We start from the raw sequence: 23,296 nt of genomic DNA on the forward strand, positions 1-23,296 counted from the left end.
ATACTCACCTGTTTGTGGAGAATTCTGGAGGACACTCACCTGTTTGTGGAGGATTCTAGAGGACACTCACCTGTGTGTTGGAGGATACTAGGGAAGGCTTAGGGACACCTGGGGATCGGGGACAGGAAACAAGGGTACTGTAGGCCAAGCAGTCACCTTCAATCTGACTTCCTGTCAGTCATTCACCCTGCACCTTGTGTCCCTGATGCTGTGGTGACATCACTCATAAGGAGTAGGAGTACAGTACGCTGTATGAGACTGTTTGCCAGATTAGATCATCAAGCAGGGCATTTTGAGTTATTTAAAACTCTCTCTCCCCCCTCCACTCCGTAGCCCCCTGCGGAGGCCACTTCTCCTCTCCCAGTGGGGTGATCCTGTCCCCAGGGTGGCCTGGATACTACAAGGGCTCCCTCAGCTGTGAGTGGGTCATCGAGACCGAGCCCGGACGCTCCATCAAGATCACCTTTGACAAGTACTTGTCCATTATATCATTAAAGTTGTTCAATGTATTCTATTTTATTCTATTAGCATTCCCAAACTGTTGAGTACAGAGAAGGGATTTCTGCATCAATGAATGCACCCATAATGGAATCGTATTGCTTATTTATTGGATATTTATAAAGTCTCCTTTGAAATTGCTTTTTAGTGCAGTAGTAGACTTAATCGAAGTTTATGCAACTGTAGCACTGACTATGTATTATCACAAGTAAATAAAATGTGTAGATTTCACAATTCCTCCTCTGTCATTGGTCCAGGTTTCAGACAGAGCTGGGCTATGACTTCCTGGAGATCCACGATGGACCCAACCTGCTCTCTCCTCTGGTCGGCTCATTCAACGGTACCCAGGTGCCCCAGTTCCTGTTCAGCAGTACTAACCACCTGTACATGCTCTTCACCACCGACAACAGCCGCTCCAACAGTGGATTTAAGATCATCTATGAGAGTAAGTCTAGTATAGTGACCCAGGTGTTCCTGGTCAGATCATCTACCATAGTACTAGTCTAGTATAGAGACCCAGGTGTTCCTGGTCAGATCATCTACCATAGTACTAGTCTAGTATAGTGACCCAGGTGTTCCTGGTCAGATCATCTACCATAGTACTAGTCTAGTATAGTGACCCAGGTGTTCCTGGTCAGATCATCTACCATAGTACTAGTCTAGTATAGTGACAAAGGTGTTCCTGGTCAGATCATGTGGTCAGAACAAACTCCTAGCCCTGCCCATTCTTTAGCTCTAACTCTGATTTCAAATTGTTAAAGCTTCATATTCCCTGTATGAGACGTGTGATGTTGTTGACCTCATAACATTTTAATCTTCAGGCGTGACCGTGGACACCTACTCCTGCCAGGACCCGGGCTTCCCGGTCAACGGGTTGCGTTACGGTCAAGACTTCACCATCGGTTCGACTGTGTCGTTCGGCTGTGACCCTGGATACAGGCTAAGCCACGAGGAACCTCTGGTCTGTGAGAAGAACCACTGGTGGAGCCACCCTCTGCCCACCTGTGATGGTACGAACCAGTTCAAACCAGTTTAAATCGTTTCCAAAACGAGTTCCGGTATGCACATCCAGTGACGTTCAGGTGCAGGGTACATTAGGCTAAGTCATGAACTGCGGAAGCATTCGACAGTGTGCAGGTCTCTGTTTATTTTTCATGGTATGGACAGTAGCCATGGTGACCAAGGTTGTGGCAGAATCCTATTAGCCTGTTTACCAGATGTGTTTGTACGTTACTCACATGTCATGGTCATTGTGGTGCTGAACACATAAGAAGTGGGCTAAAGAAGTTTGTGTAGTACATATCTGACCACCAGGTTAGTGATCTAGTCTAGATCTGGGCTCTCCATAGTACATATCTGACCACCAGGTTAGTGATCTAGTCTAGATCTGGGCTCTCCATAGTACATATCTGACCACCAGGTTAGTGATCTAGTCTAGATCAGTGCTCTCTATAGTACATATCTGACCACCAGGTTAGTGATCTAGTCTAGATCTGGGCTCTCCATAGTACATATCTGACCACCAGGTTAGTGATCTAGTCTAGATCTGGGCTCTCCATAGTACATATCTGACCACCAGGTTAGTGATCTAGTCTAGATCAGTGCTCTCCATAGTACATATCTGACCACCAGGTTAGTTCTCTAGTCTAGATCAGTGCTCTCCATAGTACATATCTGACCACCAGGTTAGTGATCTAGTCTAGATCAGTGCTCTCCATAGTACATATCAGACCACCAGGCTAGTGATCTAGTCTAGAGCTGGGCTCTCCATAGTACATATCTGACCACCAGGTTAGTGATCTAGTCTAGATCTGGGCTCTCCATAGTACATATCTGACCACCAGGTTAGTGATCTAGTCTAGATCAGTGCTCTCCATAGTACATATCTGACCACCAGGTTAGTGATCTAGTCTAGATCTGGGCTCTCCATAGTACATATCTGACCACCAGGTTAGTTCTCTAGTCTAGATCGGGCTCTCCATGGTACATATCAGACCACCAGGTTAGTGATCTAGTCTAGATCTGGGCTTTCCATAGTACATATCTGACCACCAGGTTAGTGATCTAGTCTAGATCAGGGCTTTCCAGAGGACATATCAGACCACCAGGCTAGTGATCTAGTCTAGATCAGGGCTCTCCATAGTACATATCTGACCACCAGGTTAGTTCTCTAGTCTAGATCAGGGCTCTCCATGGTGCATATCTGACCACCAGGTTAGTGATCTAGTCTAGATCGGGGCTCTCCATGGTACATATCTGACCACCAGGTTAGTGATCTAGTCTAGATCAGGGCTCTCCATAGTACATATCTGACCACCAGGTTAGTTCTCTAGTCTAGATCTGGGCTCTCCATAGTACATATCAGACCACCAGGTCTGATATGTAGTTCTATGTATGTAGTTCTATGTAGATATATTAGTTCTCTGTTCCTGGAGAGCTACCATCCTGTAGGTAATCTAGCGCACCTGATTCTAATAATTAGCTGGTTGATAAGCTGAATCAGGTTAGTTACAGCTGTTCTATGTAGTTCTATGTATGTAGTTCTATGTAGATATATTAGTTCTCTGTTCCTGGAGAGCTACCATCCTGTAGGTAATCTAGCGCACCTGATTCTAATAATTAGCTGGTTGATAAGCTGAATCAGGTTAGTTACAGCTGGGGTTGGAGTTAAAACCTACAGGAGGGTAACTCTCCAGGAACAGGGTTGGAGTTAAAACCTACAGCATGGTAACTCTCCAGGAACAGGGTTGGAGTTAAAACCTACAGGAGGGTAGCTCTCCAGGAACAGGGTTGGAGTTAAAACCTACAGGAGGGTAGCTCTCCAGGAACAGGGTTGGAGTTAAAACCTACAGGAGGGTAGCTCTCCAGGAACAGGGTTGGAGTTAAAACCTACAGGAGGGTAGCTCTCCAGGAACAGGGTTGGAGTTAAAACCAACATATGGTAACTCTCCAGGAACAGGGTTGGAGTTAAAACCTACAGGAGGGTAGCTCTCCAGGAACACGGTTGGTTTAAACCTACAGGAGGGTAGCTCTCCAGGACATCTTGAGCTTTCAAATCTTGAGCTATCAAATCTTATCAAATCTTGAGCTATCAAATCTTGAGAATTCAAATGTTATTAAATCTTTAGCTTTCAAATCTTATCAAATCTTGAGCTATCAAATCTTGAGTTATCAAATCTTGAGCAATCACTTTCAACAGGCCTCGGTTAGTTTAATTATTCTCTCATATGATATGATGCCAAAGATAGCGCCAAACTGCCTATTGACAAAACCAATGAACGATTGAATTGAGAGTGGTTGTTCAATACTTGAGTCAATGACAGTTCATGTAAATTGGCTGCCTGGTGAAAGAGAATCAGCCCAGCGACTCTGGGACTGACAAAACCTTTTAGCTCGTTCGTCTCTCCGTGTTTAGATTTCAGAGATCTATTTTCTTGTCCGGGGAGTAAGCTAAACTGAGACAATGCAATTCAATGCCAGGCCATTAGGCTGTATGTGCCGGTGAATCACAGAGGCAATTTGCTGTGATGGCTGCTTGGCCTGATAGGAACTGATCTCCTCACCAGATTAGGGATCCGGGAGCACCTTTTACCTGCGCTATAGCTTGTCATCTCACCTCACCTGCCTCCTGTTATGACTCTGAAGGCTTTTATGTATGCATTGGGGGTAAGAGGGAGGGGGGTGGAGGGTTGGGGAATCTGACCTAAGTGGAATAATGGGGGGAATGTGGTCTCCATGCCAGGGCATACAAATGAGGGTCCCGATGTGCTGAAATGTTGATATTCTGGGTTCTTCAATATAGAAATTGAGGCCACAGCATGTCAAAATGAAACATCTTGTTTAGTTCATTTCTTGCTCAGAGAGTGAGGAGAGAGTGAGAGATATAGAGAGTGAGAGAGAGAGGGAGGGGAGAGAGAGAGGGAGAGAGGGAAGGGGAAAGAGAGAGACAGAGAGTGAGAGAGAGAGAGCGAGAGAGAGGAGTAAGGAACAGAATAAGATCAATGTAGTTTGTCCACATTTCCCTGTACGATAAGGCTTTGTATTAAGTGCTTAATACAAAGCCTATTAAGTTGCTCCATTCATTATTGATACAGAACTGCATCTGTCTGGGACAGATAAGTACTAGTGCATGCTGAGAAGGAAGAGAGGAGGTTGAGAGGAGGAAGAGAAGAAGAGAGGTTTCACTTCCTCAATCTGCCTCAAGAGTTACAGAACAACATCACATCAGATAAAACGTGCCAAACTGACTTCGCTTTACACTGAGGGTTACTGTTTGTCCATGATTTAACATGGCTGCCGCAGCCCCCTTAAGCAAGGCACTTAACCCCTCAATCTGCTCCAAGAGTTCCTGCATCGCTGACGCTGTGCTTCCACCCGCTCGGGTTGTTTGTGTGACTCAGAGGGTTGAGTTAACCTTTTACTGCAGTGGGCTAAATCAGGGTCACACAGAGTGTTTCTTGGTCGTCTTAAACAAATCCACTTTAAAGCAGAAGTATACACGTCACACACGGTTATGGGATTGAAAAAAAGAAGACACCTCTAACATGTCAGAAATAAAGTTGAAATATATTACACTTCCGTATACATCACAGAAGACTGAAATATAACAAAACTGTTTGACATAGAAACACTGGCATATTTCTGTTCTCTGCAAAAACATGGACAATAAAGTGTTTCACCCTCTTTGTTCCCCAGCGTTGTGTGGAGGGGACGTGCGAGGGCCCGGCGGCACCATCCTGTCCCCTGGATATCCTGAGATGTATCCCAGCTCACTCAACTGTACCTGGACTGTGGAGGTCAGCCACGGCAAAGGTAAGCCTGGGTTAGCTTAGCGTCCTCCCTGAGCTCCCTTCCCTATTGGTCTAGATTGGCAAAGGTAAGCCTTGGTTAGCTTAGCGTCCTCCCTGAGCTCCCTTCCCTATTGGTCTAGATTGGCAAAGGTAAGCCTGGGTTAGCTTAGCGTCCTCCCTGAGCTCCCTTCCCTATTGGTCTAGATTGGCAAAGGTAAGCCTTGGTTAGCTTAGCTCCCTTCCCTATTGGTCTAGATTGGCCCCCAAGCTGTCCAGTCAAGACAGAGCCATCCATGTCTGGAATTAGCCAACAACATAGGTGGTGACTTCTAAATCAAGTTTGAGAATATATATTGAATGTTCCTAGGTAGCTAACACTCAAATTCTATTCTGCCTATAATCACACAATGTTCTTATGGTACTACAAACCTGAAGTATTTTTTATGGAATGTGACCCATCATAACTCTTTTTGACATAAACAGCTATTCTGTCTGCAGATATATAACATATATAAATGACAGGCAAACAATACGTACAAATGTTGATACTGTAGAATTATATATGAATTAATAAGCTGAAAAATCGACTCCTATTCACTTTATCAGCAGCTTGGTGAAAGGCATTGTGGGACATGAATACTGATTCACTATAGGTCCTCTTCCCAGCCCATCTCTCTGAAATATCATTATAATACAAGGCTCTGGGTTGAGAATGAAAATTCTTTGGAATTTTAATTTCCCATGTCTGCAAAGATATTCAATATGGACGACCATTATGTTTCTCTGAATAATCACTGCGAATTGAAATGCAGTCTCTCTATCATCCCACTCCTTTAAGAAAAGAAAACCCAGAGCCCTGATTTTATATGAACTGACCTCAACTTTGAATGTAATGAGATTAAGTCCACTCTCTATCTCCACTTGGCTTTTCTCCTCTCAGATTAAGCCGCCGTTTCATTGAATTTGATAATTTAATCAGGGGAGGCTGACAGGTAGCTTGAACCATAGTATTGGCTGTTCTACTCCAGACCTGGCTTATTATTGGCTGTTCTACTCCAGACCTGGCTTATTATTGGCTGAACACCTTTGTGTTTGTCCCAATAGGAGTCCAATTCACCTTCAACACCTTCCACCTGGAAGATCACCATGACTACCTTCTGATCACTGAGAACGGCAGCTTCGTCCAGCCCTTGGCGCGCCTCACGGGTAATGAGCTGCCCTCCCACACCAATGCAGGGCTCTACGGGAACTTCAAGGCCCAACTGCGATTTATATCTGACTTTTCTATATCCTACGAGGGATTCAATATTACCTTCTCTGGTGAGTAGGAGGAGTGTGTGTGTCGGTGTGTGTAGGGTGTGTGTGTGCGTGTGTGTGTGTGGGGTGCGTGTGTGAGTGTGTGTGTGTAGGGTGCGTGTGTGTGTGTGTGTGTGTGTGTGTGTGTGTGTGTGTGTGTGTGTGTGGGGGGGGGGGGGGGGGTGCGTGTGTGTGTGTGTGTGTGTGTGTGTGTGTGTGTGTGTGTGTGTGTGTGTGTGTGTGTGTGTGTGTGTGTGTGTGTGTGTGTGTGTGTGTTGCTGAATCTCCTCTGTACTTCAGTGTTGCTGGTCAATTCATGCACCTTGGTGGAAAGGCGAGGTAGTTGATCCTCCAAGACCTTGGGTAAGAGACAGATGTGTGTTTGAGATAGAGAGAGAGAGAGGGAGAAAGAAAGAGAGACAGGGAGAGATAGAGATTGATGGGGCAGTCGCTTTGCTGTTTCTGCTTATTAAAGTCTCCTAGCGGACTGAGAGCTTTTTTCCGCCTAGCTTCACATGCCTCCAGTGCTCTGTCCAGCATTCTGACATCCCCTAGAACTAGTCCTGCCTCATCCCAGAGACGCACATCTTCAATACCTTTCAGTTAGTCATCCCTGAAGTATTTTGGGGTCATATAGAAACACATTGTACCTTTATAAATCCTTAAGTGTCCTTCAGGATGTCACCCCTTCTGAGACATAACAAAGATAGATGTTGACAGGGTTTGTTGACGGCATTTAACAGTGTGTGTGTGTTTATATTCGTTGTGAGTGTGTTTATATTCATTGTGAGTGTGTGTGTGTGTGTGTGTTTGTGTGCGTGTATGTGTATGTGTGAGCGTATTGTGTGTGTGTGTGTGTGTGTGTGTGTGTGTGTGTGTGTGTGTGTGTGTGTGTGTGTGTGTGTGTGTGTGTGTGTGTGTGTGTGTGTGTGTGTGTGTGTGTGTGTGTGTGTGTGTGTATGTGTATGTGTGAGCGTATTGTGTGTGTGTGTGTGTGTGTGTGTGTGTGTGTGTGTGTGCGTGTATGTGTGAGCGTATTGTGTGTGTGTGTGTGTGTGTGTGTGTGTGTGTGTGTGTGTGTGTGTGTGTTTGGTGGCATCATCACAGGAATGCTGACATGTAAATCTAGACACAAGAAAGTTTTCATCCGAAGCCATAGCGTTGATGAATAATGCATTGGCATTGCATACATTTAGAAGGCAGCTACAATCACTTTTAGGCAGACTTCAAAAGCCGTAAAGTCACTAATCAATGAATAACAAACATCTATATTATTCCTCTCTTTAGAATTGTATTATTTTGAGTATGCACTGCACTCAAACAAACTCCATCGATTTGAATGTGATTGACAGATGACAGGTACACTACTTATCGAGAGTATCACTTGACATTATGTCATTACCTTCTTCACATGTCTTGGAGTATACAGTGCAGTCAAACAATCCCATGACGTGTGGATGTGGATCTACTTCACAGGTAGTCTGAGTCCCAAATGGCACCCTATTCCCTTTATAGTGCATTACTTTTGACCAGAGCCCTATGAATACAACTTGGAGTATGGACTGCATTCAAACGAACCATCATTGAGTGTACATGATTGGAAAAGTTTGACTTGCCACAACTTCCTGCTTCTTCAGAGTACAACTTGGAGCCTTGTGAGGACCCGGGGATGCCACAGTTCGGCCGGAGGAACGGATACAGCTTCAGCATCGGGGACACCCTGACGTTCTCTTGCAACATGGGCTACCGACTGGAGGGGGTGCCAGAGATCATCTGCCTTGGAGGGGGGAGGCGCATGTGGAGCGCACCTCTGCCTAGGTGTGTGGGTATGTAGTCTCCTGCTTTAATTTCCTTTACAACTATTGTTATAAAGCTTGTGGTTGTTGAGACATTACTGTAGAGCTGATTACAGTGATACTCAGTGCTGGGCTGTGTCTGAAAAATCATACTGTTTCCTCAATTACCTCTCAAAGTGCATTGGAAGAGTTGATCCAAGATCCCTTTGAGAGGAATTATTGAGGAAGCAAAGAACCGAGGTAGCAAGGATTTGACAGCTAGTACCTTTTCTTGACATAGCCTTGCTTTTCCATGTTTAGTCTCAGCTTAGTGCCATCACACCTAATTCAAATAATCAACAGATCTTCAATTAACGGCTTGATAAGCCGAAACAGGTGTTGCACTGCTGAGGTGGAACAAAACCCTGCAATTCTGTGGCTCATCGGGAGCAGGGTTGAGGAACACTGATATAGTGTGCACCATGAACGTTTCCTTGCTTGTTGAGTTCTGAGCACTGAGAAGGAGTAGGAAGTCACAACGGGAGGAGAGGGTACTCTGTTTAAGATATGCCACAGTAAACCCACAGAAACAGACAGGCAGACGGATGGATGGAGGGAGAGACAAATCAACTCAAATCAAATTGTATTGGTCACATACACATGGTTAGCAGATGTTAATGCGAGTGTAGCGCAGTTTACTACGCAGTAAAATCTAACAAGTAATCTAACAAATTCACAACAACTACCTTATACACACAAATACACACAAATGTAAAGGAATGAATAAGAATATGTACATGGAAATATATGGAAGAGCGATGGCAGATGCAGTAGATGGTGTAGAATACAGTATATACATGAGATGAGTAATGTAGGATATGTAAACATTATTAAAAGTTGCATTATTTAAAATGACTAGTGATACCTCTGTGTAAACATTATTAAAAGTGGCGTTATTTAAAGTGACTAGTGATACCTTTATTAAGTACGTTTATTGAAGCTGCCAGAGATTTGAGTCCGTATGTTGGCAGCAGCCTCCTTATGTTAGTGATGGCTGTTTAACAGTCTGATGGCCTTGAGATAGAAGCTGTTTTTCAGTCTCTCGGTCCCTGCTTTGATGCACCTGTACTGACCTCGCCTTCTGGATGATAGCGGGGTGAACAGGCAGTGGCGCAGGTGGTTGTTGTCCTTGATGATCTTTTTGGCTTTCCTGTGACATCGGGTGCTGTAGGTGTCCTGGAGGGCAGGTAGTTTTCCCTGGTGATGCGTTGTGCAAACCTCACTACCCTCTGGAGAACCTTGTGGTTGAGGGCGATGCAATTGCCGTACCAGGCGGTGATACATCCCGACAGGATGCTCTCAATTGTGCATCTATAAAAGTTTGTGAGTGTTTTAGATGACAAGCCACATTTCATCAGCCTCCTGAGGTTGAAGAGGCTCTGTTGCGCCTTCTTCACTACACTGTCTGTGTGGGTGGACCATTTCAGATTGTCTGTGATGTGTACGCTGAGGAACTTAAAACATTCTACCTTCTCCACTACTGTCCCGTCGATGTGGATAGGGGGGTGCTCCCTCTGCTGTTTCCTGAAGTCCACAATCATCTCCTTTGTTTTGTTGATGTTGAGTGAGAGGTTATTTTCCTGACACCACACTCCGAAGGTCCTCACCTCCTCCCTGTAGGCCGTCTCGTCGTTGTTGGTAATCAGGCCTACTGCTGTAGTGTCGTCTGCAAACTTGATGACAGCCAGGCAGGCAGACACACAGCTAGACACATAGCCAGACAGACAGACACACAGAGAGACAGACACAGAGCTCTTTCTCTATCCATCTACATCAAAGTCAATCTGCTCCCTGTCCTCTGTCCCTGTAGACGAGTGTCTCTGTGTATCACTAACAAGCTGGGAGAGGTCAAATGGGTTGTCAACGAGGCGAATGCAAAGAGACTAGCATGGCTGCATTGTGCTTTGATAGAGATACTATGGAGTGAGCTCTGAATCTCACTGTCTCAACGTACCAAACAATCTCCAGTCTGATACATCACCTGTTTAGTGTTGTTCCCAGACCCAGATTCGTTGGTATTTCTATTCTTTCAAGTAGGTCAGTTGCACTTAATTGCTCCATGGAATCTTCCTAAAAGTTTATGTTCTGCCCAGCTGGCACTCCAGGCAGGCTCAATTCAAAACCCCAAATTATTTGATAAAAATACGTATAATACTATTTGAACCCAGATCTAGGGGTTACACTGTTTCCTGTAGTTTCTTCTTCCTAAGACGATGTTTCTACTGGTCTTGTTCCCCCATCAAACCTGTCTCTTCCTGTTTTTTTTACACTACTTAAACCAGCTGCTTCAGTAGAGTAGTGATTTACATTCTGTCATGTTGAGCTGTTCCTGGATTGTACTGTATCTCTCTGTAAATTCTACCACGCGGCGTACAGTAAAAGGAATCCAGCAATCGCTCAACATCCATCAAATTCCAGATGCGTCTGAATAAAAGAGTATTTCCTGGAGTGTATCCACACATCCACATCGGTCCTACCAGGCAGAAACTAATTAGTAATGGAGAACTTTTCAGATTTTTCCAACAGAGCTGCACTTTGTTTTTCCTAAGGTCACCTGTCATTTTTCATATTCACTGAAAAAAACATCTTTGTTTGTCACCACTGTTTGTGTATGCTGTTAGTTTACTTGCCTTTGTCCCTGTCGTTCAATGTTGCATGGTATTAGTTGGTGCCAGATCTCCAATCTTGAGAGTGACTACAAAAACCAGGGTCTAGACACACAAAACCGTCTTAACAAGACATTTCTTCTTAACTGCCATTTTTCCCTTAACTATAGACTTATGAAGAAAGTTAATTAACCTAAGTTGCAATTCCTCAATAAAGTTATTGGACATGTTCTTATGTTTCTTCCTACGTTTCTTCCTAAGAAAAACGTTAAGAAATGGGATTCTTGAAAATAATGTTTCAGGGTTTCTTCTTGGAAATGTATTTAACTTTAGGACAGCTAAACTCGTGTCTTTTGACGAATGGATACTTTCGTAACCATGAACGTTTTCTTGTGCCACTGCCACGGACACAGTTCGCTACCGGACATTTAAATACAGCAAGAAAACTAATTACATGAGTAGTATCTAGCTAGCTAGTAATTAACAACATATTACTATATTCTAGAAGTGCTAAATAGCTAGCTAGCTAGATAGCTAACTTACCGGTCGTGCAGTCCCTCTACCACCGTCTCTCCTATCATGGACAACACTTTCTCCTCCAGCTGGTCCACATGATTGGTCGATACCCCCCTCCAGTCTTCTTCAACTCCTTGCTTCTCTCAGCTCCCATCTTCTTAACAGCCGACTTCATGTCAGAACACTTTTTTTTACCGCGTCACTGTCCCTTGCCATAGCCCTGACGGCAGAGACAGACTTGGCCACTCTCACCCAGTGGTCTCTGCAGTGACCCCGCAGTTATCGAGTCTCCCCAACAGCAACCTTTTCCTGGCTGCTATTTCCTCCACCGTCACTTCAAGCTCTTGTTTGCTGAAGTTTTTTTGCGCTTTCCTTGCTTATCCATTTTGTTTTTGATATAGCTAGTCTGATGGCTAAAATTTGTGAAAAATAACGTTTGTTTTTCTGTCAAATGTATTTTTCTTGAGACATAAAGCAGATAATTAAATATAATAAAATGGAAATATCATCACTTTATTAAAATGGTACAAATCTTATCATCCCTGTCACTTAGGCTTATTTATTGGTTTCAAGCACGTCACTAATGTCAATGCCATATAACAAGATATTTAAGTTCTTAGGAAAGATATTTACTAAGTTCCTAAGAAAACTATGAATTCCTAAGAACATTTTGAGGAATTGCACTTACAACAAACTTAAGAACTTCTTATTTTTCCCCTTAAGAAACTTCTTACGTTTTTTCGTAAGAAGTGTTTTGTGAAGACTTTTTAAAATGGCGTCAGGTATTCTGCTTCAGGGGTACAGTACACATTGGGCAGCGATTTTTTTTTTAAATTTAGCCTTTTATCATCAATACAAAGTGGGCAATGTTAGTCTTTAAGGAAGGCTGAAGGGGTTTGTTTTTGGATGTGGATTTTTTTAAACAGCTGCCTGCCACCAGACCTCCAGCAGCCTGTTAGTTGGTACAGTGTACAGTATGAATCATGTGTGGCAGACAGGCAGTAACACAAGCTTCAAGTTTCCCAGCCATCCATCACAAACATTGATTTCTGTAACCATCCCAAAACAAACAACTTTCAAATGAGAATGAATGTGTTGTGCAACCGTCAGTATAAACAACCAGTTAGATTTAAGGGTATCTTCATAACCTAAAGGAGTTATGATGCCCATTCAACCGTCAGTATCAACAACCAGTTAGATTTAAGGGTATCTTCATAACCTAAAGGAGTTCTGATGCCCATTCAACCGTCAGTATCAACAACCAGTTAGATTTAAGGGTATCTTCATAACCTAAAGGAGTTCTGATGCCCATTCAAACCCTGACCTATGCAACATAATCATATGTGACACAAACAGTATACAATGCCTTCAGAAAGTATTGATACCCCTTAACTTTATCCACATTTAGTTGTGTTACAAAGTGAGATTCAAATGGATTTAACTGTCATTTTTTAGTCAACGATTTACACAAAGTACTGTTTCATTTCAAAAGTGGAAGATTTTTTTTTTTTTAAATATGTCACGTTCCTGACCTGTTTTCTGTTAGTTTTTGTATGTGTTAGTTGGTCAGGACGTGAGTTTGGGTGGGCAGTCTATGTTTTCTGTTTCTATGTTGGTTTTGGGTACCTGATATGGCTCTCAATTAGAGGCAGGTGGTTTTCATTTCCTCTGATTGAGAGCCATATTAAGGTAGGTGTTTTCACATTGATTGTTGTGGGTGGTTGTCTCCTGTGTCAGTGTTTGTTGCACCATACGGGACTGTATCGTTTGTTCGTTTTGTTTGTAGTCAGTACTTGTTCGTTCGTTCTTCGTTACGTGTAAGTTCGTAGTCCAGGTCTGTCTACTTCGTTTGTTGTTTTGTTTCTATTCAAGTGTTCGTCGTGTTTTCGGTTTTGTTTAAATAAATAATATGTCGAACTACAACGCTGCATTTTGGTTCAATCCCTGCTCCTCCTCTTCGGATGAAGAGGAAGAGGAACGCCGTTACAAAATGTGTAATGTATGGAACATTAAACACTAATATATCTTGATTAGATAAGTATTCAACCGCATGAGTCAATACATGTTAGAATCACCTTTTGCGGCGATTACATTTGAGTTGCTAAGAGCTTTGACCACGTGGATTTTACAATATTTTCCCATTATTCTGTAAAAACATCTTAAATATCTGTCATGCCTTGTCATAGATTTTCAAGCTGATTTAAGTAAAAAGAGTAACTAGGCCAGTCAGGAACATTCAATGTCATCTTAGTAAGCAACTCCAGTGTATATTTGGCCTTGTGTTTTAGGTTGTCTTACTGAAAGGTGAATTTGTCTCCCAGTGTCTGTTGGAAAGCATAAAGAAACCAAGTTTTCCTCAAAAATGTTGCCTGTGCTTTGCTCTATTCTGTTTATTTTTTATCCAAAAACCTCCCTAGTCCTTGCTGATGTCAAGCATAGCAATAACATGATGCAGTCACCACCATGCTTAGAAACGTAAAGAGTGGTACTCAGTAATGTGTTGTGTTGGATTTGCCCCAAACATAACGCTTGGTATTCAGGACATAAAGTTAATTTCTTTGCCACATTTTTCTTCAGTATTACTTTAGTGCCTTATTGCAAACAGGATGCATGTTTTAGAATTTAAAAAAAATCTGTACAGGCTTCCTTATTTTCACTCTGTCATTTATGTTAGTATTATGGAGTAACTACAATGCTGTTGATTCATCCTCAGTTTTCTCCTATCACAGCAATTAAACTCTGTAACTGTTTTAAAAGTCACCATTGGCCTCATGGTGAAATGCCTGAGTGGTTTCCTTCCTCTCCGGCAACGAAGTTAGGAAAGGCACCTTTATCTTTGTAGTGACTGGGTGTGTTGATAAGCAATCCAGAGTGTAATTAATAACTTCACTTCAATCTCTGCTTTTTTTTTTTTTTACCCATCTGTAACGGAACTCTAATTCCTCCTCCTCCTCGGACGAGGAGAGGAGAGAGGGATCGGAAGACCAATGTGCAGCGAGGTATGATGACATAATAGATTTATTTAAAGACGAAGACGAACACGAAAAAACACTTGGTAAATACAAAACAACAAAACGACGTAGACTGACCTAAAACATGAGAACTACAAATACACGAAGAACGCACGAAACAGGTACAGACTACAAACCAACGCTACAGTCCCGTGTGGCACGAACATACATACAGACACAGGAGACAACCACCCACAAACAAACAGTGAGAACAACCTACCTTAATATGACTCTCAATCAGAGGAAACGTCAAACACCTGCCTCTGATTGAGAGCCATACCAGGCAACCCAAAACCAACATAGAAACAGAAAACATAGACTGCCCACCCAAAACTCACGCCCTGACCAATAAACACATACAAAACAAGAGAAAACAGGTCAGGAACGTGACACCATCTACCAATAGGTGCCCTTCTTTGCGAACCATTGAAAAACGTCCCTGGTCTTTGTGGTTGAAACTGTGCTTGAAATTCACTGATCAACTGAGGAACCTTAGAGATAATTACATGTGTGCGGTACAGAGATGGGGTAGTCATTTTCAAATCATGTTAAACACTATTATTGCACACAGAGTGAGTCCATGCAACTTATTATGTGACTTGTTAAGCACATTTTTACTCCTGAAATTATTTAGGCTTGCCATAACAAAGGGGTTGAATACTTATTGACTCAAGAAATTTCAGCTTTACATATTTTATTAATTTGTAAACATTTCTAAAAACATAATTGGACTTTGACATTATGGGGTATTGGGTGTAGATCAGTGGCACAAAATCTCAATTTAATCCATTTTAAATTCAGGTTGTAAAACAACAAAATGTGGAAAAAGTCAAAGGGTGTGAATACTTTCTGAAGGCACTGTACTGTATACACTACGCCCTGCGCATTCATAAACGTCCAATTCCTCTTTGCTGCACTGCACTACTGTACAACCTTTACATATACTGTATGTAAAAAAACAATGATCTGAAAGTACAAATCAAACCAACCCATAAGACATGTATCCAACTGGGATGCTTTTACCCAATGAACAGACAGCCTTTCCGTCTCTCTTCAGTTTAATGTTTCTAGATGAATCTCTGCTGACTGTAAAGTGTGTTTCCACCTCCTATTGTTCTCTTATAGGCCCATTCATCACAGCAGGTGGCATTTATGAGGGACGCCATGCTCTTTCCACGGGGTGCAATAACAGTCACGTGATTGTATACTACGTAGCTTTTTGTATGAGGCGAGAGTAAGATGGCTCCATATGTTCATTGTTGTCTCAGACATCTTTTTGAATGGGTGGAAACAAGAAATTGTACATCATTGTTATAGCATAGCAGTTAAACATGTAATACATGTACATAGGCCAGTGTTAGAGATCTGGAGCCAATTCATGTTTTTTTAGAGGAAATTATTTTTTAGAGGAATTGATGAAGCACTCTCATGGACATGAGGGAAGCATTAAGATATGGCTTCCCAAATAGTACCCTAGTCCCTATGGGCCCTGGTCAAAAGCAGTGTACTATATTGGGAATAGGATGTCATTTGGGATGCACCCATGGGTTTGAGCAGTGGTGTAAAGTACTAAAATAGTACTTTAAAGTATTTTTACCTAAGTATTTTGGGGGAATATCTGTACTTTACTATTCATATTTTTGACCACTTTTACTTCACTACATTCCTAAAGAAAATCATGTACTTTTTACTCCTTTTTTGCTGACACCCAAAAGTACTAGTTACATTTTGATTGCTTAGCAGGACAGGAAGATGGTCCAATCACACACTTATCAAGAGAACATCCCTGGCGTCTCTACTGCCTCTGATCTGACAGACTCACTAAACACAAGTGCATCCTTGTAAATGATGTCTGAGTGTTGAAGCATGTCCCTGGCTATCCATAAATAAATAAAAAACATGAAAATGGTGCCGTCTGGTTTGCTTAATATAAGGAATTTGAAATGATTTATACCTTTACTTTTGATACTTAAGTATATTTTAGCAATTACATTTACTTTGATACTTAAGTATATTTTAAACCAAATACTTTTAGACTTTTACTCAAGTACTATTTTACTGGGTGACTTTCGCTTTGACTTGAGTCATTTTTTATTAAGGTATCTTTACTTTTACTCAAGTATGACAATTGAGTACTTTTTCCACCACTGTGTTTGAGTTTGTGTCTTTGTACTCAGACAATAGTAGTCTGCTGGTGAATGGAGGACCCAGGTCCTCTGAAATAAAGCATTAGAGGCCTAAAGCACATCGAATGCGGCTAGAGTCACAGGCAAAATCTTACCTTTATAGTGCACTACTTTTGACCAGAGCCCTATGGGGCTCTATATAGTGAATAGGGTGCCACCTGGAAAGGGAAAGGGAAAGGGGTGGTGTTCTCTGTGTGTTTATAATGAGAAGAGAATTTGTCCCAGCTAGCGTACAGCTCCAAAGTAACCCAAAGGTTGCTGGTTCGAATACCTGAACCGACAAGGTGAACAATCTGTCAATGTGCTCTTGAGCAAGGCACTTAACCCTAATTTTCTCCGGGGGCGCCGTACTACTATGGCTGACCCTGTAAAACAAAACATTTTAGTGCAGCTATCCAGTGTATGTGACAATAAAACTTTTATGAACATTTTGAAGAAACTGACGGTTTGTCCCATCAGCATCCACATGGGGTACGCTGTAAGCACCACTATTCAAAAAACTAAATGGACGTCTCATATTTGTCACAAACCAGATGTTTCAACTGATTATATTTGTAGTGTGCTTTGAGATCTCAGTTCTGTGACAACATGGGGTCCAGTAGTTCCTACTGTGAGGAAACGTCTGCAATTGGAATGTAATATCAAACATGCCATATTTAATCTTTAATTGTTTTCATTTTCTTTATTATTATTACTTTATATTATTGTCATTATATTGTCATCACGCTGTTGTTTCTTATTACTGCTGTTGTATATTTAACTTTTAATATTATAACTGGTTTAGCCAAAGTATGCAAAGCTGTCATCAAGGCAAAGGGTAGCTACTTTGAATCAAATCAAATCAAATGTATTCATACAGCCCTTCTTACATCAGCTGATATCGCAAAGTGCTGTACAGAAACCCAGCCTAAAACCCCAAACAGCAAGCAATGCAGGTGTAGAAGTATGGTGGCTAAGAGAAACTCCCTAGAAAGGCCAGAACTTAGGAAGAAACTTAGAGAGGAACCAGGCTATGAGGGGTGGCCAGTCCTCTTCTGGCTGTGCTGGGTGGAGATTATAACAGAACATAGCCAAGAGGTTCAAATGTTCATAGATGACCAGCAGGGTCAAATAATAATAATCACAGTGGTTGTCGAGGGTGCAACAGGTCAGCATCTCAGGAGTAAATGTCATTGGGCTTTTCATAGCCGATCATTCAGAGTATCTCTACCGTTCCTGCTGTCTGAAGAATCTCAAATATAAAATATATTTTGATTTGTTTAACACTTTTTTGGTTACTATATGATTCCAAATGTGTTATTTCATAGTGTTGATGTCTTCACTATTATTCTACAATGTAGAAAATAGTAAAAAATTAAGAAAAGTCTTTGATTGAGTACAGGTGTGTCCAAACTTTTGACTGGTAGTGTACGTGTGAAGAAAGACTGACCCTTATTGTCAGGTGGTGAGTGTAGCTGGTGCTTGAAGTCAGGGGCAGGAGAGCAGAGATAAGTGAACAACGCACTTTAATAAAAGCAATAACACAAAGTAACAAACCCAATGTGCGAACCAAATAACGGTTGCCACTAAACACGGGTAAAACAGCACCCGGGAATAAACCAGCCGGAAACGTACTGACCTAACAAATAAACAATCACGCACAAAGACATGGGGGAAACAGAGGGCTAAATATACAACACATAATGAGGGAAATTAAACCAGGTGTGTGGGAAAACAAGACAACACAAATGGAAAATGAAAAATGGATCAGCGATGGCTAGAAGACCGGCGACGTCAACCGCCGAACACCGCCCGAACAAGGAGAGGCATCGACTTCGGCAGAAGTCGTGACACTTATGACACTTAGTTTGTATTACCTTAACAATTAAATTAAATAATAGTGTCTGGTGGGGGTCTACCTGGTGTGTGTGTCCTCCGAGAGACTGAGATGGGATGAGTGGAGGCAAATGTATTTAAAAAAAAACGGAAATATTACGTTTAGATAAGTATTCAGACCTTTTACTCAGAACTTTGTTGAATCACCTTTGGCAGCGATTACAGCCTTGAGTCTTCTTGGGTATGACGCTACAAGCTTGGCACACCTGTATTTGGGGAGTTTCTCCCAATCTTCTCTGCAGATCCTCTCAAGCTCTGTCAGGTTGGGTGGTGAGCGTCGCTGCACAGCTATTTTCAGGTCTCTCCAGAGATGTTCGATCGGGTTCAAGTCCGGACTCTGGCTGAGCCACTCAAGGACATTCAGAGACTTGTCCCGAAACCACTCATGCGTTGTCTTGGCTGTGTGCTTAGGGTCGTTGTCCTGTTGGAAGGTGAACCTTCGCCCCAGTCTGAGGTCCTGATCACTCTGGAGCAGATGTTCATCAAGGATCTCTCTGTACTTTGCTCCGTTCGTCTTTCCCTCGATCCTGACTTCTCTCCCAGTCCCTGCCTCTGAAAAACATCCCCACAACATGATGCTGCCATGATCATGCTTCACTGTAGGGTTGGTGCCAGGTTTCCTCCAGACGTGACTCTTGGCATTCAGGCCAAATAGTTCATTCTTGGTTTCATCAGACCAGAGAATCTTCTTTCTCATTGTCTGAGTCCTTTAGGTGCCTTTTGGCAAACTCCAAGCAGGCTGTCATGTGTCTTTTACTGAGGAGGGGCTTCCGTCTGGCCACTCTACCATAAAGGCCTGATTGGTGGAGTGCTGCGGAGATGGTTGTCCTTCTGGAAGGTTCTCCCATCTCCACAGAGGAAATCTAGAGCTCTCTCAGAGTGACCATCAGGTTTTTGGTCACCTCCCTTACCAAGGCCCTTCTCCCCCGATTGCTCGGTTTGACCAGACGGACATCTCTAGAAATGATCTTGGTTGTTCCAAACTTCATCCATTTATGAATGATGGAGGCCACTGTGTTCTTGGGGACCTTCAATGCTGCAGAATTATTTTGCTACCCTTCCCCAGATCTGTCTCGTCTCGTCAATCCCGTCTCGGAACTCTGCGGACAAATCCTTCAACCTCATGGCTTGGTTTTTGCTCTGACATGCACTGTGTGCCTTTCCAAATCATGTCCAATCATTTGAATTTACCACAGGTGGACTCCAAACAAGTTGTAGAAACATCTCAAGGATGATCAATGGAAACAGGATGCACCTGAGCTCAATTTTGAGTCTCAAAGCAAAGGGTCTGAATACTTATGTAAATAAGGTATATCTGTTTATAATATTTAATACATTTTCAAACATTTCTAAAAACCTGTTTTTAGGGGGTATTGTGATGTCATTATGGGGTATTGTGATGTCATTATGGGGTATTGTGATGTCATTATTTGGTATTGTGTGTAGATCGATGAGGATTTTTAGAATAAGGCTCTATCGTAACAAAATGTGGAAGTAGTGGAGGTTGAATGCTTTCCGAATGCGTTGTATATGGATCTGTCTATTTTAAAGGCTTAACTTAAACTATGTTGTCTGGTTTCTACATATAATAACAGTTTTGACAGTACAAAACAGAGCTACTCCCTGAACACACCATTTTTATGAACACACCATTTTCATAAACTCAACATTTTTATAAACACACAATTTTTATAAACATTGCTCTGAGGCAGATTGGTATGTCAGTATCTCAGTTCCAGCTCAATAAACAACGTTTATTATGACACACACACAGTGTGCCGTCTTGTGATCCAATGACTATTACAATATTATCTATTATTAGTGTAAAGGCTCTCATTCCCTTCCTAAAGAAGTCAAAGACTTAATTGCTTAGTATAGATGCAGGAGGAATATATTGGAGAGAACAGCAGCAGACTGATTTTAGTATGCCTAGCTCAGTAGTTGGTAGTTGATACTCCATAAAATAATCCACACAGAGATTTAAAAGCATCATTAGCATAGATATTAAAACAATATTTTGACTGTGCATCGGTCTACATTTTTGTACGTTGCTAGGGTTATTTTTCAGCAGCAGATATCCCTCCCTGCAGTTTATTTTATGCCTATGGATGTGTTCCAAATGGCACCCTATTTTGACCAGAGCCCTATAAGCCCTGGTCAAACGTAGTGCGCTATATAAGGAATAGGGTGCCATTTGAGATGCAGATCTATGCCTCACTGTTATTTTGATCGTTTGTGTTCCATCATCTGGTTAATATGTTTTAACACATCTCCAAGGGAACTGAATTAAGTGTCCCTTCCATTAGATTAAGTCTAATGGTTCTTGGAATACAGAAAGACCAGTAATAGTAATATTTACTATGTTTCCGATCAGCAACCATGCTAAGTATATGGAAAGTACACAGGTTATACCCTTACTTTGACCATATAATAATGGCTATACAATATCATTTGATTTAATTTAATTTATTGAATGTATTTGATAGGGACAATGCATATGAATCAAGCTGGAGCAAGTTGAGAGCTTCAAGTTCTTTGGCGTCCACATCAACAACAAACTAGAATGGTCCAAACACACCATGACAGTTGTGAAGAGGCCTATTCCCCCTAAGGAAACTAAAAAGATTTGGCATGGGTCCTGAGATCCTCAAAAGGTTCTACAGCTGCAACATCGAGAGCATCCTGACTGGTTGCATCACTGCCTGGTACAGCAATTGCTCGTCCTCTGACCGCAAGGCACTACAGAGGGTAGTGCGTACAGCCCAGTACATCACTGGGGCTAAACTGCCTGCCATCCAGGACCTCTACACCAGGCGGTGTCAGAGGAAGACCCTAAAAATTGTCAATGACCCCAGCCACCCCAGTCATAGACTGTTCTCTCTACTACCGCATGGCAAGCGGTACCGGAGTGCCAAGTCTAGGACAAAAAGACTTCTCAACAGTTTTTACCCCCAGGCCATAAGACTCCCGAACAGGTAATCAAATGGCTACCTGGACTATTTGCATTGTGTACCCCACCAACCCCCCCAACCCCTCTTTTTACGCAGCTGCTACTCTCTGTTCGTCATGTATGCATAGCCACTTTAACCATATCTACATGTACATACTACCTCAATCAGCCTGACTAACCGGTGTCTGTATGTAGCCTCACTACTTTTTATAGCCTCGCTACTGTATATAGCCTGTCTTTTTACTGTTGTTTTATTTCTTTACTTACCTATTGTTCACCTAATAGCTTTTTTTGCACTATTGGTTAAACCCTGTACGTAAGCATTTCACTGTAAGGTCTACACCTATTGTATTCGGCGCATGTGACAAATAAACTTTGATTTGATTTGATTTAAAATGTCTATAAAAGTGACAGATTTAGCCAGCTGGCTTGTTTTTAACTGTAGTCCCTGGGGAAGGTAGATAAATAACATTTAAAAAATCATCGTAAACATGAAATGTCACAAAGATGTTTGTTGAAAGCGATCAAATGTAATGAAATCTGAACGTTTTGAACACTTCTGTCTCAGTGGACACTTCTGTCTCAGTGGACACTTCTGTCTCAGCAGTGGACACTTCTGTCTCAGCAGTGGACACTTCTGTCTCAGTGGACACTTCTGTCTCAGCAGTAGACACTTCTGTCTCAGCAGCAGACACTTCTGTCTCAACAGCGGACACTTCTGTCTCAGCAGCGGACACTTCTGTCTCAACAGCGGACACTTCTGTCTCGGCAGCGGGCTCTTCTGTCTCGGCAGCGGACTCTTCTGTCTCGGCAGCGGAGTCTTCTGTCTCGGCAGCGGAGTCTTCTGTCTCGGCAGCGGAGTCTTCTGTCTCGGCAGCGGACACTTCTGTCTCGGCAGCGGACACTTCTGTCTCGGCAGCGGACACTTCTGTCTCAACAGCGGACACTTCTGTCTCAACAGCGGACACTTCTGTCTCGGCAGCGGGCTCTTCTGTCTCGGCAGCGGACACTTCTGTCTCAACAGCGGACACTTCTGTCTCAACAGCAGACACTTCTGTCTCAGCAGCGGACATTTCTGTCTCGGCAGCGGACACTTCTGTCTCGGTAGCGGACACTTCTGTCTCAGAGCTCAATGAAGCGAAAGGTGCTTGCTATCTAACTGCGGGAATAAGGGTCCAGAAAAGATAGTGTCTTGTTTCTCTGTCTAAAGCCAGAGAGCAGAGCAGAGAGACAGTAGCTTAACAGCTGAGTTGCCTGTAGTGTGGTGATGGTAATGGCTTATAGAGGATCCTCCACATTCCATCTCCTAATGGCATCGCTTTATCATCGTCTGTAGGGTCCAACGGAGTGCTTCCCTACCTCCATCCCTTTTTCATTCTGTCTCCCTCTCTCTCTAACTCTCTCGCTCTCTCCCTTTCTCTCTCGCTCTCCCTTTCTCTCTCTAACTCTCTGTCTGTGTCTCTCTCTCTCTCTCTCTCTCTCTCTCTCTCTCTCTCTCTCTCTCTCTCTCTCTCTCTCTCTCTCTCTCTCTCTCTCTCTCTCTCTCTCTGTCTTTCTTTCCCATGGATCCCAGTGCCCAATTAATTACTGTTCCACCAAATGGCATCAGATTACTATATGCATTACAGACCTTAGGTACACCCACTACAATGTACACACCCACTAATATGTGTGTGTGCATGTTTGTGTGTGCGTGATCAGGGACGAGTGAAAGGTGCACCTTATCTCTCGTG

At 42.6% G+C, this 23,296-nt stretch overlaps 1 protein-coding gene across 1 annotated transcript in view; it reads left to right on the forward strand.

Annotated features, from left to right (window-relative positions):
* Window positions 1-23,296, forward strand: part of LOC120022010 (CUB and sushi domain-containing protein 3-like) — an 803,421-nt gene that overhangs the window by 478,329 nt on the left and 301,796 nt on the right. The window contains exons 16-21 of the mRNA XM_038965812.1: window positions 334-472; window positions 756-943; window positions 1,320-1,508; window positions 5,194-5,310; window positions 6,393-6,608; window positions 8,222-8,410. Of these exons, the coding sequence (XP_038821740.1) occupies window positions 334-472; window positions 756-943; window positions 1,320-1,508; window positions 5,194-5,310; window positions 6,393-6,608; window positions 8,222-8,410 (1,038 nt within the window). The remainder of the gene's footprint in view (window positions 1-333; window positions 473-755; window positions 944-1,319; window positions 1,509-5,193; window positions 5,311-6,392; window positions 6,609-8,221; window positions 8,411-23,296) is intronic.

The sequence above is a fragment of the Salvelinus namaycush genome, chromosome 27 (assembly GCF_016432855.1).
Source record: "Salvelinus namaycush isolate Seneca chromosome 27, SaNama_1.0, whole genome shotgun sequence".
Lineage (NCBI taxonomy): Eukaryota > Metazoa > Chordata > Actinopteri > Salmoniformes > Salmonidae > Salvelinus > Salvelinus namaycush.